The sequence below is a fragment of the Lampetra planeri genome, chromosome 76 (genome assembly GCF_965212315.1).
Source record: "Lampetra planeri chromosome 76, kcLamPlan1.2.h2, whole genome shotgun sequence".
Taxonomy (NCBI): Eukaryota; Metazoa; Chordata; class Hyperoartia; order Petromyzontiformes; family Petromyzontidae; genus Lampetra; species Lampetra planeri.
In genome coordinates this window covers 3338442-3354809 of record NC_136181.1, presented here as the reverse complement: position 1 = coordinate 3354809, position 16368 = coordinate 3338442, and the positions used below count along the sequence as shown (strand labels likewise).

The window sequence follows — 16368 nt, the reverse complement described above, 5'->3', positions numbered from 1 at the left end:
CCTGTGAGATGTTGACTACCTCGCCGGGTCTACAGGAGGTCGTGGGTTCGATCCCAGACCCTGATCGGTTCGCTGCTGCTGTGCATTTGAAGCGGGGGTGGGCGGCTCAAAGCTTCGCGTTCTCAAAACGCCCCGGGGGCAACCCTCCCATAGTCACCCGCCGCGGTCACCAACGCAACTGGCGCCCCTGGGGCGTTTGGTGAATCCGAATCTGTCCCCGTATAAAAGGCGGCTCTCGCCCGCTCGCCCGGCTCAGTCGGTCGGGGCAAGGTCAGAGGCGGCTGGCGATTCCGCCGTCTTCAATTACTCGCGAATATTTATACATCTTTATATATAAACACGCGCGCGCGCGTTGTGTGTGCGTGCGTGTGTGTATGTATATGTATACATAACAAGGCAACGAGACGTTTCAATTTTAATGTTTATTTTTAAGATGTTTTTGATTTTTTTTGTTGACGGGTGAACGGACTTCGATGGAGATCGGTAACGGGCGCGATCGTGACGCGTCGTGAGGTAAAAAAATTGTTTAAAAATATTAAATTTTTATATTTTTAAAATAAATTCACGAAGTGGACGCTCACGTCCCTCTCGCCTGCGGTCGGATCGGGCCGCGAAACGTCGAAATTCATTAAGATTCCGCGTTTACTGCGCGAAATCTACGCGGTTCGATTGCTAAAACAAATATAATAATGATGTTTATTATAGTTTATAAGCTATGAGCTCGGTGTGGGGGAGCCTGGTGAGGTGACATAATCAATAATACTTCTCGGTGTTTGTATTTAAAGTGATTCGGCTGACCTCTAGCGCGCAGCTGATTGGCTGCTCAGCCAGCAGTGGATAGACCATGTGGGGGGGGGGGTGCCTATCCAGACTACGAATTGTGAACGCGACTTTCATTGTAAATCGCACAATGGATAAGCGCCGATTCCTGGAGATTGTGGGTTCGATCTCGACCCCTGTGAGATGTTGACTACCTCGCCTGGTCTACAGGAGGTCGTGGGTTCGATCCCAGACCCTGTGAGATGTTGACTACCTCGCCTGGTCTACAGGAGGTCGTGGGTTCGATCCCAGACCCTGTGAGATGTTGACTACCTCGCCTGGTCTACAGGAGGTCGTGGGTTCGATCCCAGACCCTGTGAGATGTTGACTACCTCGCCTGGTATACAGGAGGTCGTGGGTTCGATCCCGGACCCTGTGAGATGTTGACCACCTCGCCTGGTCTACAGGAGGTCGTGGGTTCGATCCCAGACCCTGTGAGATGTTGACTACCTCGCCTGGTCTACAGGAGGTCGTGGGTTCGATCCCGGACCCTGTGAGATGTTGACTACCTCGCCTGGTCTACAGGAGGTCGTGGGTTCGATCCCAGACCCTGAGTGTACTGGCAGTCTATAATGCAGACTGTAGCTTGGTTATTAAGCTGAGTGAGTGTACTACACTATACACTGCACACTACACTATCCACTACACTATACACTACACTATACACTACTACACTATACACTACTACACTACACTACTACACTATACACATGTAGGGGTGTTAGAGAGAGAGCCCGTTATGCATGGCAGCCTATGGTAAACAAACACAGTAGGCGGGGCTACATGTGTGCACGAGCAGGTGCCCTCTGCGACGTCCGCGCCAGACACCCTGGGGGGTCGATTCGGTCATTATGATCCCCCGGGGCCCCACCCCTCAGGGAGGGGTTGGGTATAAAAGGGGAATGTATCGAAGGGCTCGGGAGTGTTGTGTTAGCTAAGAAGAGAAGACGGAAGACGTCCTAGATAGAGCCCTGGTCTCCCCCTGGCACGCCGTCCTTATCAGGACCGCGCAGGCTCGAGCCAGTGGCGTGGTACCAGAGCCAGAGCCAGTGCTGGTCTGGACTCTGGGTACCGGGCCCGACTGACCAGTGTCGGGCCAAGATAGCCTCCCCTAGCCCATTAGAGGAGGACTCAGAGGCAGGCTAGGGTTAGCCTAGAGGTGTGTCCTCAGATAGACGGGTGAGGGGGCCGATACCCCCTCAGTGTGTATGTCACAACGTGTGGTGTTAAATAAACAAGTGTGCCTCCAACTCCGGTGTGAACGAGTCATAAGCGTTACTACATCTGGCGTCAGAAGTGAAACAAAGTACGAACATGGATACACGCCGGACGACTCGAGTCGGAGTACCAGGGGCGGAGGACACCACTGCAGTTGGAGAGCCCGAGACGGCTGAAGATGCCATCGAGCAGCCGGGGCTGGGTGCATCCACGCCACAGCAGCTGGAGGAAGGGGAGCCATCGACGGAGGGGCTGAGACAGGCGCACGCGAAGCTGGCCGAGCTGCTGTACGCCGCAGCCGCCATGCTCGATAACATCACGCGGCTGGGGGCTGCGGGACCGCCACGAGGCGACAGCAGCCAACGACCACAGCGCCTTCCCGCCATTTCAACGGAGCAACATTTTGAATCTCCCGCCATCGCCGCAGCTGCTGTTGAGGGCGTGGCCGCTCTAAGCATCGCGTCCAACGGCGGGAGTACAGTACCTGCCGCGTCACCACGGGTGCGACCGGCGATGCCATCGCTGCTTCGGGCCGACGCTGAGTCGAGTGAGGGAGACGAGGGAGCGCGATCGTCCTCTGCAGCCGCTGCCTTACATCAGCGACTGCCGCCGCTCAAAGAATTTGTGGGCGAGGAGGGCGACTGGGGCGGCTTCCAGCGGCGCTTCCTCGCTCACCAGGAGATGGCACAGTGGACAGACGCCGAGGCTCTCCGAGCACTGCCAGCACTCCTCGACAGCGACGCCCTCGCCACACTAACATCGGCAGCGAAGGAGAGGCGTTCCACGCTGCGGAAGGCGATGCAAGTGCTGTCCGCTGTGTATGGGCCACCATCGGACTGTCGTCAACTCTTTTACAATCGCCAGCGGGGGGCGAAGGAGTCGCCCCTGGCGTACCGTACGAGCCTCCTGGCGCTGGCGAAGGAAGCCTTTCCACGAATGGACGACGAAGGGATCGACGCCATGGTGACAGAGAAGATACTTTTGCTGGCGGACGACTTAGACATCGTCATTGTCGCACAGGACGATGCAGAAATGTGCTCCCTCCAAGCGGCCCGTCTCCTCCACGCAAACCTGTCCTCTCAACGACGGAAGGCCAGCAAGGCGGCGAGCGGGCGCGCCGTCGCTGCGGCCACCCTCCCGGCGGAAGAGGTTTGCGCCGTCAACCATCGACGGCAGCACGGAGCGGGAGCGCGGGAGGACCGGGCCGGTTCGAGCCATCTACAACGTCCATCGTCGCCACCAGCGCTTCCACGCTGCTACAACTGCGGCATCCGGGGCCACGTCGCCTCGGGGTGCCGCTCTCCTCGGCAGCGCGGGACGACGCCTCAACGGGACGCTGGCCCTCGTCACAAGCTCCACCATCATAATCCGGCGAGTCGCGGCACCCCTCACGTTTGGCCCACGCACACGCCCGTCGCACACTCAAACACCGCAGCGAAGGGGGGGCCAATATCGCGTACCATGGCACCAACACGCACCGCTCTGGGTACTCACATTGAACCCAGCCAGTGGTCCGTGTTGGCCCATCGGGTTGTAGCCGCGTCGTCGGGGTCGTCGGCCGTTGTGGGTCACATCGATGGGGTGGAGGTGCGCATCCTGGTCGATACAGGAGCATCGGCGACCATTATTTCGGAGTTGATTTATAACATTCTCCCTGTCCAGAGCCGTCCTTTGATGCCTGTTAATGTGCCATTCTTTGCTGCTAACGGGGGTTCACTTGGCATCATCGGACAGATTCGAGCCCAAATTTGTGTCGGGGATATTAAATTATCTGGGCCGATTTTTGTTTCCTCCTCGCTGGCGGTTCCGTGCCTGCTGGGGACGGATTTCCTGGCCAAAATGCCGATTAGGATATTAATCGACCAGGGATGCATTGAGCTCCCATCGGGCCGACGCATGGCGTTTCTGCCATCCCCCGCTACGAGCCGGACGGCGTTCGCGACGGTGCCGGCGTTCGTAGATAGAACGGTGCGCGTTCCTCCGGGGGCGCAAATGTTAATTCCTTTGAAACTTCGGCGGCCCTTCGCTAAGGGCATTGGGGCTCAAGGGGTTCTGCTGGGACCGTCTAGGGCCGGGGTCAGTGGACCTAATTTACTCCCGGCCCAGACCATAGTGAGAGGGGAAGGAGAACCCTTCATCGCGGTCCTCAATGTGGGCTCGCAGACGGTGGTGGTCCCACAGGGGACCGTGCTTGCTCACGCAACGCCGGTGCCCTGTGAGGAACCCGTCGCGAGTCATGTCGGCGCTGTCCCTGCACCGCGACCACATTCGGACAGCGATGAAGGGTGGCTCGAGGCGCTTTGCGCGGGATCGACGGACCTGTCAAATTTAGAGCGCCAACGTCTTAAGACACTACTGAGGGAATTTTCCGACGTTTTCAGTCGGGATAAATACGATTTGGGCTGCACTCATCTGCTGCGTCACCATATTGATACGGGTGACAGCGCGCCAATACGCCAGAATCCTTTTCGGTTGAGTCCCGCCGAAAAGGACCATGTCAAATCGGCTGTTGATGACATGCTAGCCGCCGACATCATTTCTCCCTCCAACAGCCCTTGGGGAGCGCCGATCGTCCTGGTTAAGAAGCAGGACGGTTCGTTGCGGTTTTGCGTTGACTTTCGGCGCCTTAATAAAATTACGGTTGCCGACGCATACCCGCTCCCACGGATGGACGAATCGCTTGACGCCTTGGCGGGAGCGCGATTCTTCTCCACATTGGACTTACTTTCGGGATTCTGGCAGCTTCCTCTGGACGATGATTCAAAGCCTAAAACTGCTTTCCGTACTCCGCACGGCCTGTTTCAATTCAACCGGTTGCCGATGGGCTTACACTCAGCGCCGGCAACTTTCCAGCGGTTGATGGAATTGGTTTTGGCTGGATTGCAATGGGAGTCGTGCCTGATTTATTTGGATGACGTCATTGTCTTTGGCAAAACTTTTGAGGAACATCTCCAGAGGTTACGGGCAGTTTTCCTAAAGATGCGGGCTGCTAATTTGAAATTTAAGCCCCAAAAATGCCATTTGTTACGCGAGTCGGTGCGTTATTTGGGGCACATCGTGGGGCGCTCAGGTATTTCTACCGATCCCGCCAAAACGCAGTGTGTTAGCTCCTGGCCGACTCCCACCTCAGTGGGAGAGGTTAGGAGTTTCATTGGGTTTGCGTCGTATTATAGACGCTTCGTCGCTAATTTTGCGACTATCGCCAAACCCCTACATGCTTTAACATCTAAAGGGGTTCGGTTCTGCTGGGGTCAGGAGGAGGAAGCTGCTTTTTGCTCCCTTCGGGATGCTTTGGTAAACGCTCCCCCCCTGATTTACCCTGATTTTTCAAAACCGTTCTTGCTCGACACCGATGCGAGCAACACGGGTATTGGGGGCGTGCTCTCCCAGGTGGTTGACGGCGTGGAACGTGTGGTTGCGTACGGCAGTCGGGTGTTGTCTCCAGCGGAGCAACGATATTGTGTCACCCGTAGGGAACTGTTGGCAATTGTCCATTTCGTCCAACAGTATCGCCCATATCTGTACGGTCGGCATTTCACCGTCCGCACAGATCATGCGGCACTGCAGTACGCCCTGAGGGTTCAACAGCCATCGGGACAATTGTCCCGATGGTTGGAGGTCCTCCAGGATTACGATTTCCAAACCACATACCGTAAGGGCGTTCGCCACACCAACGCGGACGCTCTGTCACGCTTGCCAACCGCCTCCGAGTGTGCATGCCTCCTGGGGTCTGGACGTTGCAGGCCTCCAGGGGACACATCGGTACCTGTCTTGGCGGCCGCCAACGACGACGATGCACTGGTTCCTAATTCGATCGAACAACAGGGCAAAGATTCCCTGTTGGGGTTGCCCGTCATTGAATGGGGGCGCCTCCAGATGGAGGATGTCTCCCTCCTCGGGTGGCGACGTCGCGTTGGCGGTGCGGGGGGGGGGAAAAGAGGTGGTTCCGACGCATGGGAAATGTGCCAAGGTCTGCTGATGCATTGGGACGGGAAGTCACGTCGACATCGGCTGGTGGTCCCTACTGGGTTGCGGGGTAGGGTGGTATGGGCCGCTCATGAGCGCCTCCTACACCTGGGGACCCAAAAGACTCTCGCCTTGTTGCAACTTGATTTTTATTGGCCTGGCATGACGAGGGATGTTGGGGATTTGTTGGGATCATGCCCTCAATGTGCACAACGCAAACCGCCGGCACGGGAGTCTAACCCGCCTTTGCAATCGATCAAGGTGTCCAGGATAAACGAGCTGGTCGCTCTGGACATTTTGGGACCATTCCCCGCCACCCCCAGGGGGAATAGATATTTGTTGACTGGTGTCGAGTACTTTACACGCTGGCCTATGGCCTGGCCTCTGGCCAACCAGTCGGCAGCAGCCATCGTGGAGGCCTTTGTTCAGGGTTATGTCCTGGACAAGGGTGCTCCGGAGAGGTTGCTGACCGACCAGGGCAGGAATTTTTCCGGTAAACTACTCCGACAAGTCTGCGATCTCCTGGGCACAAAGAAAATTCGGACCTCCCCATATCACCCACAAACTGACGGGATGGTCGAACGTTTGCATCGCACCATCTCGTCCATGTTATCACAACAAGTTTCGGACTCGCAAACGGATTGGGACCTACAAATTCAGGGGGTCTTGGCGGCGTACCGGATGGCACCCCATGCAGCTACGGGGTTTTCTCCCTTTTACCTCATGTACGGCCGAGAACCAGACCCGCCTGTTCGTGCCCAGTTGCGGATCCCCGTGCCGCAGGGAAAAACTAATCTGGCTGACCATGTTAAATTTAATCTGGACAAATTGACCGAGGCACGGGATGCTGCAATGCAAAACTCTGACCTCCGTCAGAAGGCGAATGAGCGCCTCAGATTGAGTCGAGCGCACATACTGCAGTGGAAGCCGGGGGACAAGGCATGGTTGCACTGCCCCCAGGTGCCACTGGCGACCTCCTCTAAACTGGTGCGGCCGTGGCGGGGCCCTGTGGAAGTGGTGGAGGTGTTACGTCCGCAGTGCGTGCGCATAAAGTGGGGGAAGCGGAGATGGTTCGTGCACCCCTCTAGGTTAAAACCCTTCGCGGCGGTACACAATCCCACTTCACACGCGCGTGGCCAAACGTGTGGGGGGTCGGCCGACTCGCTGGGTCCGTCTCCGTCGCTCTCACCTAATGCCTTGCCGGCTGTGCCACCTTCAGGAGCATCAGGAGTGACGGGCTCACGCCCGATCACCCCGCCTGCGGATGCCAAGGGTCACGCGGAGTCGGATGAATGCTCACCCCAAGACGGACATTCGCCACCTGATGGTCCGCCACGCGGGGTTACCCCGTGTGAGGGGCCCGCTGCAAGGACGCGCGCTAAAATGCGCAAACTGTTGTGAGGCCGGCAAAATGTGTACATAGCTGTTGTGTTTATTGGGTGTTGTGTGGGTGGTGTGTTCCTCGCTCCTCGGATGTACATATGTTGGGTTCACCGTGTGTTGTGTGTGCGTGGTGGGTTCCCTGCTGATTGTATATAGGCTGTTTTTTTTACGGAATTCGTATTTATTCGGGGGGGGTGCGACGGGTTGTTTCTCACCTTGCTGTTGCGTTCTTGTTCTGGTTCCTGTTATTGTTCAAAAATAGTGAGGCACACGCGCGGTCAGGGGGTGAAGGCACCTTTATTGTCAAATTTTTGTATGTTGGCAGCCGGGACGGCTGCATGCTATGCGGGGGGGAGTGATGTAGGGGTGTTAGAGAGAGAGCCCGTTATGCATGGCAGCCTATGGTAAACAAACACAGTAGGCGGGGCTACATGTGTGCACGAGCAGGTGCCCTCTGCGACGTCCGCGCCAGACACCCTGGGGGGTCGATTCGGTCATTATGATCCCCCGGGGCCCCACCCCTCAGGGAGGGGTTGGGTATAAAAGGGGAATGTATCGAAGGGCTCGGGAGTGTTGTGTTAGCTAAGAAGAGAAGACGGAAGACGTCCTAGATAGAGCCCTGGTCTCCCCCTGGCACGCCGTCCTTATCAGGACCGCGCAGGCTCGAGCCAGTGGCGTGGTACCAGAGCCAGAGCCAGTGCTGGTCTGGACTCTGGGTACCGGGCCCGACTGACCAGTGTCGGGCCAAGATAGCCTCCCCTAGCCCATTAGAGGAGGACTCAGAGGCAGGCTAGGGTTAGCCTAGAGGTGTGTCCTCAGATAGACGGGTGAGGGGGCCGATACCCCCTCAGTGTGTATGTCACAACGTGTGGTGTTAAATAAACAAGTGTGCCTCCAACTCCGGTGTGAACGAGTCATAAGCGTTACTACACACTACACTATCCACTACACACTACACTATACACTACACTATACACTACTACACTAAACACTACTACACTATACACTACACACTACACTATCCACTACACACTACACTATACACTACACTATACACTACTACACTAAACACTACTACACTATACACTACACACTACACTTCTCCCCGCGGGTGTCTCTGTGGGTCTGAAGCTGACCCGCTTGTTGTGCTGCCCCCTCCCGCCCTCCGGCCCTCAAGGGGCGATGTTTGCGAGGAGGAGGCAAGTCCTGCAGATCACGGCGGAGGAGCCGTGCTTCCCCGTGGCGTACCTGGGCAGCGCGCCCACCCACGCCGGCAAGGGCAGCCCGGCTACGGCACACGCAGTGGCACGCGTGTGGGCACGCAGTCAGCACGGTGCGTGGTGGTAGTGGTGGTGTAGGTGGTGGTGGTGTGTGGTGGTGGTGGTGCTGGTGGTGGTGGTGGTGGTGCTGGTGGTGGTGGTGTGGTAGTGGTGGTGGTGAGTGGTAGTGGTGGTGTAGGTGGTGTAGGTGGTGGTGGTGGTGCTGGTGGTGGCGGTGGCGGTGGTGCTGGTGGTGGTGGTGTGGTAGTGGTGGTGGTGGTAGTGAGTGGTAGTGGTGGTGTAGGTGGTGGTGTGTGGTGGTGGTGGTGCTGGTGGTGGTGATGGTGATGGTGGTGGTGTGTGGTGGTGGTGGTGGTGGTGATGGTGGTGGTGATGGTGATGGTGGTGCTGGTGCTGGTGGTGGCGGTGGCGGTGGTGCTGGTGGTGGTGGTGTGGTAGTGGTGGTGGTGGTAGTGAGTGGTAGTGGTGGTGTAGGTGGTGGTGGTGGTGGTGTGTGATGGTGGTGGTGGTGGTGGTGCTAGTGGGCACGCAGCCAGCACGGTGCGTGGTGGTAGTGAGTCGTGGTGGTGGTGGTGTGTGATTGTGGTGGTGGTAATGGTGGTGAGTGGTGGTGGTAGTGGTGGTAGAGTGGGGATTGGCAGAACTTTTGTGCACCACCATCACCACCACCACTCACCACCATTACCACCATTACCACCACCACCACCATCATCATCACCACCACCACCACCATCACCACCATTACCATCACCACCATCACAGCCACTACTCACCACCATTACCACCACCATCACCACCACAGCCACCACTCACCACCACCACCACCATCACCATCATCACCACCACCATCACCACCACCATTACCACCACCATCACCACCATCACCACCATCACCATCATCACCACCACCACCATCACCACCATCACCACCATCACCACCACCATCATCACCACCATCATCACCATCACCACCACCATCATCACCACCACCATCACCAACATCACCACCATCACCACCACCACCATCACCACCACCACCATCACCACCATCATCACCACCATCACCACCACCATCATCATCACCATCATCACCACCACCACCATCACCACCATCACCACCACCATCACCACCACCACCATCACCACCACAGCCACCACTCACCACCATTACCACCACCACCATCATCACCACCACCATTACCACCATTATCACCATCACCATTACCATCACCACCATCACCACCATCACCACCATCATCACCACCACCATCACCACCATCATCACCACCATCATCACCATCACCACCACCATCACCACCATCATCACCATCACCACCATCACCACCATCACCACCATCACCACCATCATCACCATCACCACCATCACCATCATCACCATCACCACCATCACCACCATCACCACCATCACCACCATCACCACCATCACCACCATCATCACCATCACCACCATCATCACCATCACCACCACCATCACCACCATCACCACCATCACCACCATCATCACCATCACCACCACAATAACCCTCCCGCTCTCCACTCCGTCTCCTCCTCGGCGGTGCACACACAGGCACCATCGGCACGCGGATGATCCTCACCGTGAGCGCCCAAGGTCTCCGCTTGTGCCCGGTGACCACCACCACCGCCACCACCACCACCGCCTCAACCACCACCACCGGCACCACCCAACAACAACCGCCCTCCCACCTCTACCAGGTAACCCAACTCACGCGATTGGCTCTGATGATGATGATGCTGCTGCTGCTGCTGCTACATTCCTGGTCCCCGACTCTGGGATGCTGATGGGAACTTGTTGAGATACGAACAAACCTGGTCCGTATGTCCAGTGACAGCTGTCCGGACCGAGCGTCATAAGTTCAATAGATGGCGGTCTGTGGTGATGGTAGTGGTGGTGGTGGTGTCTGTGGTGGTGGCTGTTGTAGTGGGTAGTGGTGGTGGTGTCTGTGGTGATGGTAGTGGTGGTGGTGGTGTCTGTGGTGGTGGCTGTTGTAGTGGGTAGTGGTGGTGGTGTCTGTGGTGATGGTAGTGGTGGTGTCTGTGGTGGTGGTGGTGATGGCGGTGGTGGTGGTGACGGTGGTGGTAACGGTGGTGGTGACGGTGGTGGTGGTGACGTTGGTGGTGACGGTGGTGGTGACGGTGGTGGTGACGGTGGTGGTGGAGGTGGTGGTGACGGTGGTGGCGGTGACGGTGGTGGTGACGGTGGTGGTGACGGTGACGGTGGTGGTGACGGTAGTGGGTGGTGGTGACGGTGGTGGTGACGGTGGTGGTGACGGTGGTGGTGGTAACGGTAGTGGGTGACGGTGACGGTGGTGGTGACGGTGGTGGTGACGGTGGTGGTGGTAACGGTAGTGGGTGACGGTGACGGTGGTGGTGACGGTGACGGTGGTGGTGACACGGCTGGTGCCCGGCAGTTGTCGCGGGTGACGTGGTGCGCCGCCCCGGACCCGGCGTGCCCGCGCCTGCTGCTGTGGGTGTACCGGCACGAGGGGCGCCACAAGGCGGTGGCGCTGCGCTGCCACGCGGCTCTGGCCAGCGCCCCGGCACAGGCGCGCCGGGCCGCGGCGCTGGCGCGCCAGGCGGCGCAGGACGGACTCGCCGAGTTCCGCCGGATCAAGAGGCTCAGCGACGCTCGCAGCGGGAGGCAGGTGAGGGGGAGAGCACACAGCACACACACACACAGAGACACACACACACACAGACACGCACAGAGACTCACACTCATACACACACACACACAGAGACACAGACACACACAGACTCACACAGAGACTCACACTCACACACATACACACACACACAGAGACACAGACACACACAGACTCACACAGAGACTCACACACATACACACACACACAGAGACACAGACACACACAGACACGCACAGAGACTCACACTCATACACACACACACACAGAGACACAGACACACACAGACTCACACAGAGACTCACACTCACACACATACACACACACACACAGAGACACAGACACACACAGACTCACACAGAGACTCACACTCACACACATACACACACACACACACAGAGACACAGACACACACACACACAGACTCACCACACACACACAGAGACACACACACACAGACACACACATACACACACACACAGAGACTCAGACACACACAGACTCACACAGAGACTCACACTCACACACATACACACACACACAGAGACACAGACACACACAGACTCACACAGAGACTCACACTCACACACATACACACACACACAGAGACACAGACACACACAGACTCACACAGAGACTCACACACATACACACACACACAGAGACACAGACACACACAGACACGCACAGAGACTCACACTCATACACACACACACACAGAGACACAGACACACACAGACTCACACAGAGACTCACACTCACACACATACACACACACACACAGAGACACAGACACACACAGACTCACACAGAGACTCACACTCACACACATACACACACACACACAGAGACACAGACACACACACACACAGACTCACCACACACACACAGAGACACACACACACAGACACACACATACACACACACACAGAGACTCAGACACACACAGACTCACACAGAGACTCACACTCACACACATACACACACACACAGAGACACAGACACACACAGACTCACACAGAGACTCACACTCACACACATACACACACACACAGAGACACAGACACACACAGACTCACACAGAGACTCACACTCACACACATACACACACACACAGAGACACAGACACACACAGACTCACACAGAGACTCACACACATACACACACACACAGAGACACAGACACACACAGACTCACACAGAGACTCACACTCATACACATACACACACACACAGAGACACAGACACACACAGACTCACACAGAGACTCACACTCACACACATACACACACACACACAGAGACACAGACACACACAGACTCACACAGAGACTCACACTCACACACATACACACACACACAGAGACACAGACACACACAGACTCACACAGAGACTCACACTCACATACACACACACACACAGAGACACAGACACACACAGACACGCACAGAGACTCACACTCACACACATACACACACACACAGAGACACAGACACACACAGACACGCACAGAGACTCACACTCACATACATACACACACACACAGAGACACAGACACACACAGACTCACACAGAGACTCACACTCACATACATACACACACACACAGAGACACAGACACACACAGACTCACACAGAGACTCACACTCACATACACACACACACAGAGACACAGACACACACAGACTCACACAGAGACTCACACACATACACATACACACACAGAGACACAGACACACACAGACTCACACAGAGACTCACACACATACACACACACACAGAGACACAGACACACACAGACTCACACAGAGACTCACACTCATACACATACACACACACACAGAGACACAGACACACACAGAATCACACAGAGACTCACACACATACACACACACACAGAGACACAGACACACACAGACTCACACAGAGACTCACACTCATACACATACACACACACACAGAGACACAGACACACACAGACTCACACAGAGACTCACACTCATACACATACACACACACACACAGAGACACAGACACACACAGACTCACACAGAGACTCACACTCATACACATACACACACACAGAGACACAGACACACACAGACTCACACAGAGACTCACACTCATACACATACACACACACACAGAGACACAGACACACACAGACTCACACAGAGACTCACACTCATACACATACACACACACACAGAGACACAGACACACACAGACTCACACAGAGACTCACACTCACACACATACACACACACACAGAGACACAGACACACACAGACTCACACAGAGACTCACACTCACATACACACACACAGAGACACACACAGAGAGACACACACAGAGAGACACACACAGACACAGACAGAGAGACTCACACAGACACACAGAGAGACACACAGAGAGAGACACACACTCACACACATACACAGACACACAGACTCACAGACTCACACAGACTCACACACACACACAGAGACACACACAGACTCACACACTCACACACACAGACTCACACACACACAGACTCACTCACACACACAGACTCACACACACACACCACACACACACACCACACACACACAGACTCACACACACTCACCACACACACACACACAGACTCACACACACTCACCACACACACACACACACACAGACTCACACACACTCACCACACACACACACAGCCTCACGCGTTGTGTCTGTGCGTCTGCAAGCTGCGGCTGCAGCAGCTGCTGCTGCCGCACACACACAGACTCACCACACACACAGACACACTCGCCACACACAGACTCACACACCACACACACACACAGACTCACCACACACACTCACCACACCACACACACACAGACACACACACACCACACACACTCACCACACACAAACACACACACACCACACACACACACACCACACACACACACCACACACACACTCACACACACACTCACACACTCACCACACACAGACTCACCACACACACACAGACTCACACACACACTCACACACACACTCACACACACCACACTCACCATACACACACCACACACACCACACACACACACAGACTCACACACTCACCACACACACACACACTCACACACACACTCACACACACCACACTCACCACACACACACCACACACACCACACACACACTCACCACACACACACACACTCACACACACACACTCACACACACACACCACACACGCACAGACTCACGCGCTGTGTCTGTGCGTCTGCAAGCTGCGGCTGCAGCAGCTGCTGCTGCTGAGCTGGAGACCTCTGCAGCAGCAGCAGCAGCAGGGGGGGGGCGCTGCTGGTGGTGGTGGTGGTGAGGGTGGTGAGCACGAGGGTGAGGAGGGGGGTGGTGGTGGTGAGGAGCGTGGTGAGGAGGAGGAGGAGGAGGAGAGGCTGGGGGTGTCCGTGCTGCTGCCCGCCCCACCGCTGCGGAGGGTGATGAAGCGATGCAGCGTCTACCACCAGCCCCGCGGTGGGCTACTACAGGCCCTCGTGGAGGTGAGTGGTGAGGGGGGTGGTGAGGGTGGTGGTGAGGGTGGTGAGGGTGGTGGTGAGGGTGGTGGTGAGGGTGGTGAGGGTGGTGAGGCAGCGTCTACCACCAGCCCCGCGGTGGGCTACTACAGGCCCTCGTGGAGGTGAGTGGTGAGGGGGGTGGTGAGGGTGGTGGTGAGGGTGGTGAGGGTGGTGGTGAGGGTGGTGAGGCAGCGTCTACCACCAGCCCCGCGGTGGGCTACTACAGGCCCTCGTGGAGGTGAGTGGTGAGGGGGGTGGTGAGGGTGGTGGTGAGGGTGGTGAGGGTGGTGGTGAGGGTGGTGGTGAGGGTGGTGAGGGTGGTGAGGCAGCGTCTACCACCAGCCCCGCGGTGGGCTACTACAGGCCCTCGTGGAGGTGAGTGGTGAGGGGGGTGGTGAGGGTGGTGGTGAGGGTGGTGAGGGTGGTGGTGAGGGTGGTGAGGCAGCGTCTACCACCAGCCCCGCGGTGGGCTACTACAGGCCCTCGTGGAGGTGAGTGGTGAGGGGGGTGGTGAGGGGGGTGGTGAGGGTGGTGAGGGGGGTGGTGAGGGTGGTGAGGGTGGTGGTGAGGATGAGGGTGAGGAGGGTGGTGGTGAGGGTGGTGAGGGGGGTGGTGAGGGTGGTGAGGGGGGTGGTAGTGGTGAGGGTGGTGGTGAGGGTGGTGAGGGCGGTGAGGGTGGAGGTGAGTGGTGGTGAGGGTGGTGGTGAGGGTGGTGAGGGTGGTGGTGAGGGTGGTGGTGAGGCAGCGTCTACCACCAGCCCCGCCGTGGGCTACTACAGGCCCTCGTGGAGGTGAGTGGTGGTGAGGGTGAGGGTGGTGAGGGTGGTGAGGGTGATGGTGAGGGTGGTGAGGGTAGTGAGGGTGGTGGTGAGGGTGGTGAGGGTGGTGGTGAGGGTGGTGGTGAGGCAGCGTCTACCACCAGCCCCGCCGTGGGCTACTACAGGCCCTCGTGGAGGTGAGTGGTGGTGAGGGTGAGGGTGGTGAGGGTGATGGTGAGGGTGGTGAGGGTAGTGAGGGTGGTGGTGAGGGTGGTGAGGGTGGTGGTGAGGGTGGTGAGGGTGGTGAGGGTGGTGGTGAGGGTGGTGAGGGTGGTGGTGAGGGTGGTGAGGGTGGTGGTGAGGGTGGTGAGGGTGGTGAGGGTGGTGAGGGTGGTGAGGGTGGTGAGGGTGGTGGTGAGGGTGGTGAGGGTGGTGAGGGTGGTGAGGGTGGTGGTGAGGGTGGTGAGGGTGGTGAGGCAGCGTCTACCACCAGCCCCGCGGTGGGCTACTACAGGCCCTCGTGGAGGTGAGTGGTGGTGAGGGTGAGGGTGGTGAGGGTGGTGAGGGTGATGGTGAGGGTGGTGAGGGTAGTGAGGGTGGTGGTGAGGGTGGTGAGGGTGGTGGTGAGGGTGGTGGTGAGGGTGGTGAGGGTGGTGAGGGTGGTGGTGAGGGTGGTGAGGGTGGTGGTGAGGGTGGTGAGGGTGGTGAGGGTGG

At 57.2% G+C, this 16368-nt stretch overlaps 1 protein-coding gene across 1 annotated transcript in view; it reads left to right on the top strand.

The window, feature by feature from the left end:
* The first annotated feature begins 249 nt into the window (after positions 1 to 249).
* The window catches only part of LOC144737975 (uncharacterized), a 20159-nt gene continuing 4040 nt past the window's right edge, over positions 250 to 16368 (top strand). The window contains exons 1-5 of the mRNA XM_078620890.1: positions 250 to 513; positions 8564 to 8719; positions 10255 to 10400; positions 11117 to 11350; positions 14609 to 14881. Coding sequence (XP_078477016.1) covers positions 8569 to 8719; positions 10255 to 10400; positions 11117 to 11350; positions 14609 to 14881 — 804 coding nt within the window. The 5' untranslated portion in view covers positions 250 to 513; positions 8564 to 8568. The remainder of the gene's footprint in view (positions 514 to 8563; positions 8720 to 10254; positions 10401 to 11116; positions 11351 to 14608; positions 14882 to 16368) is intronic.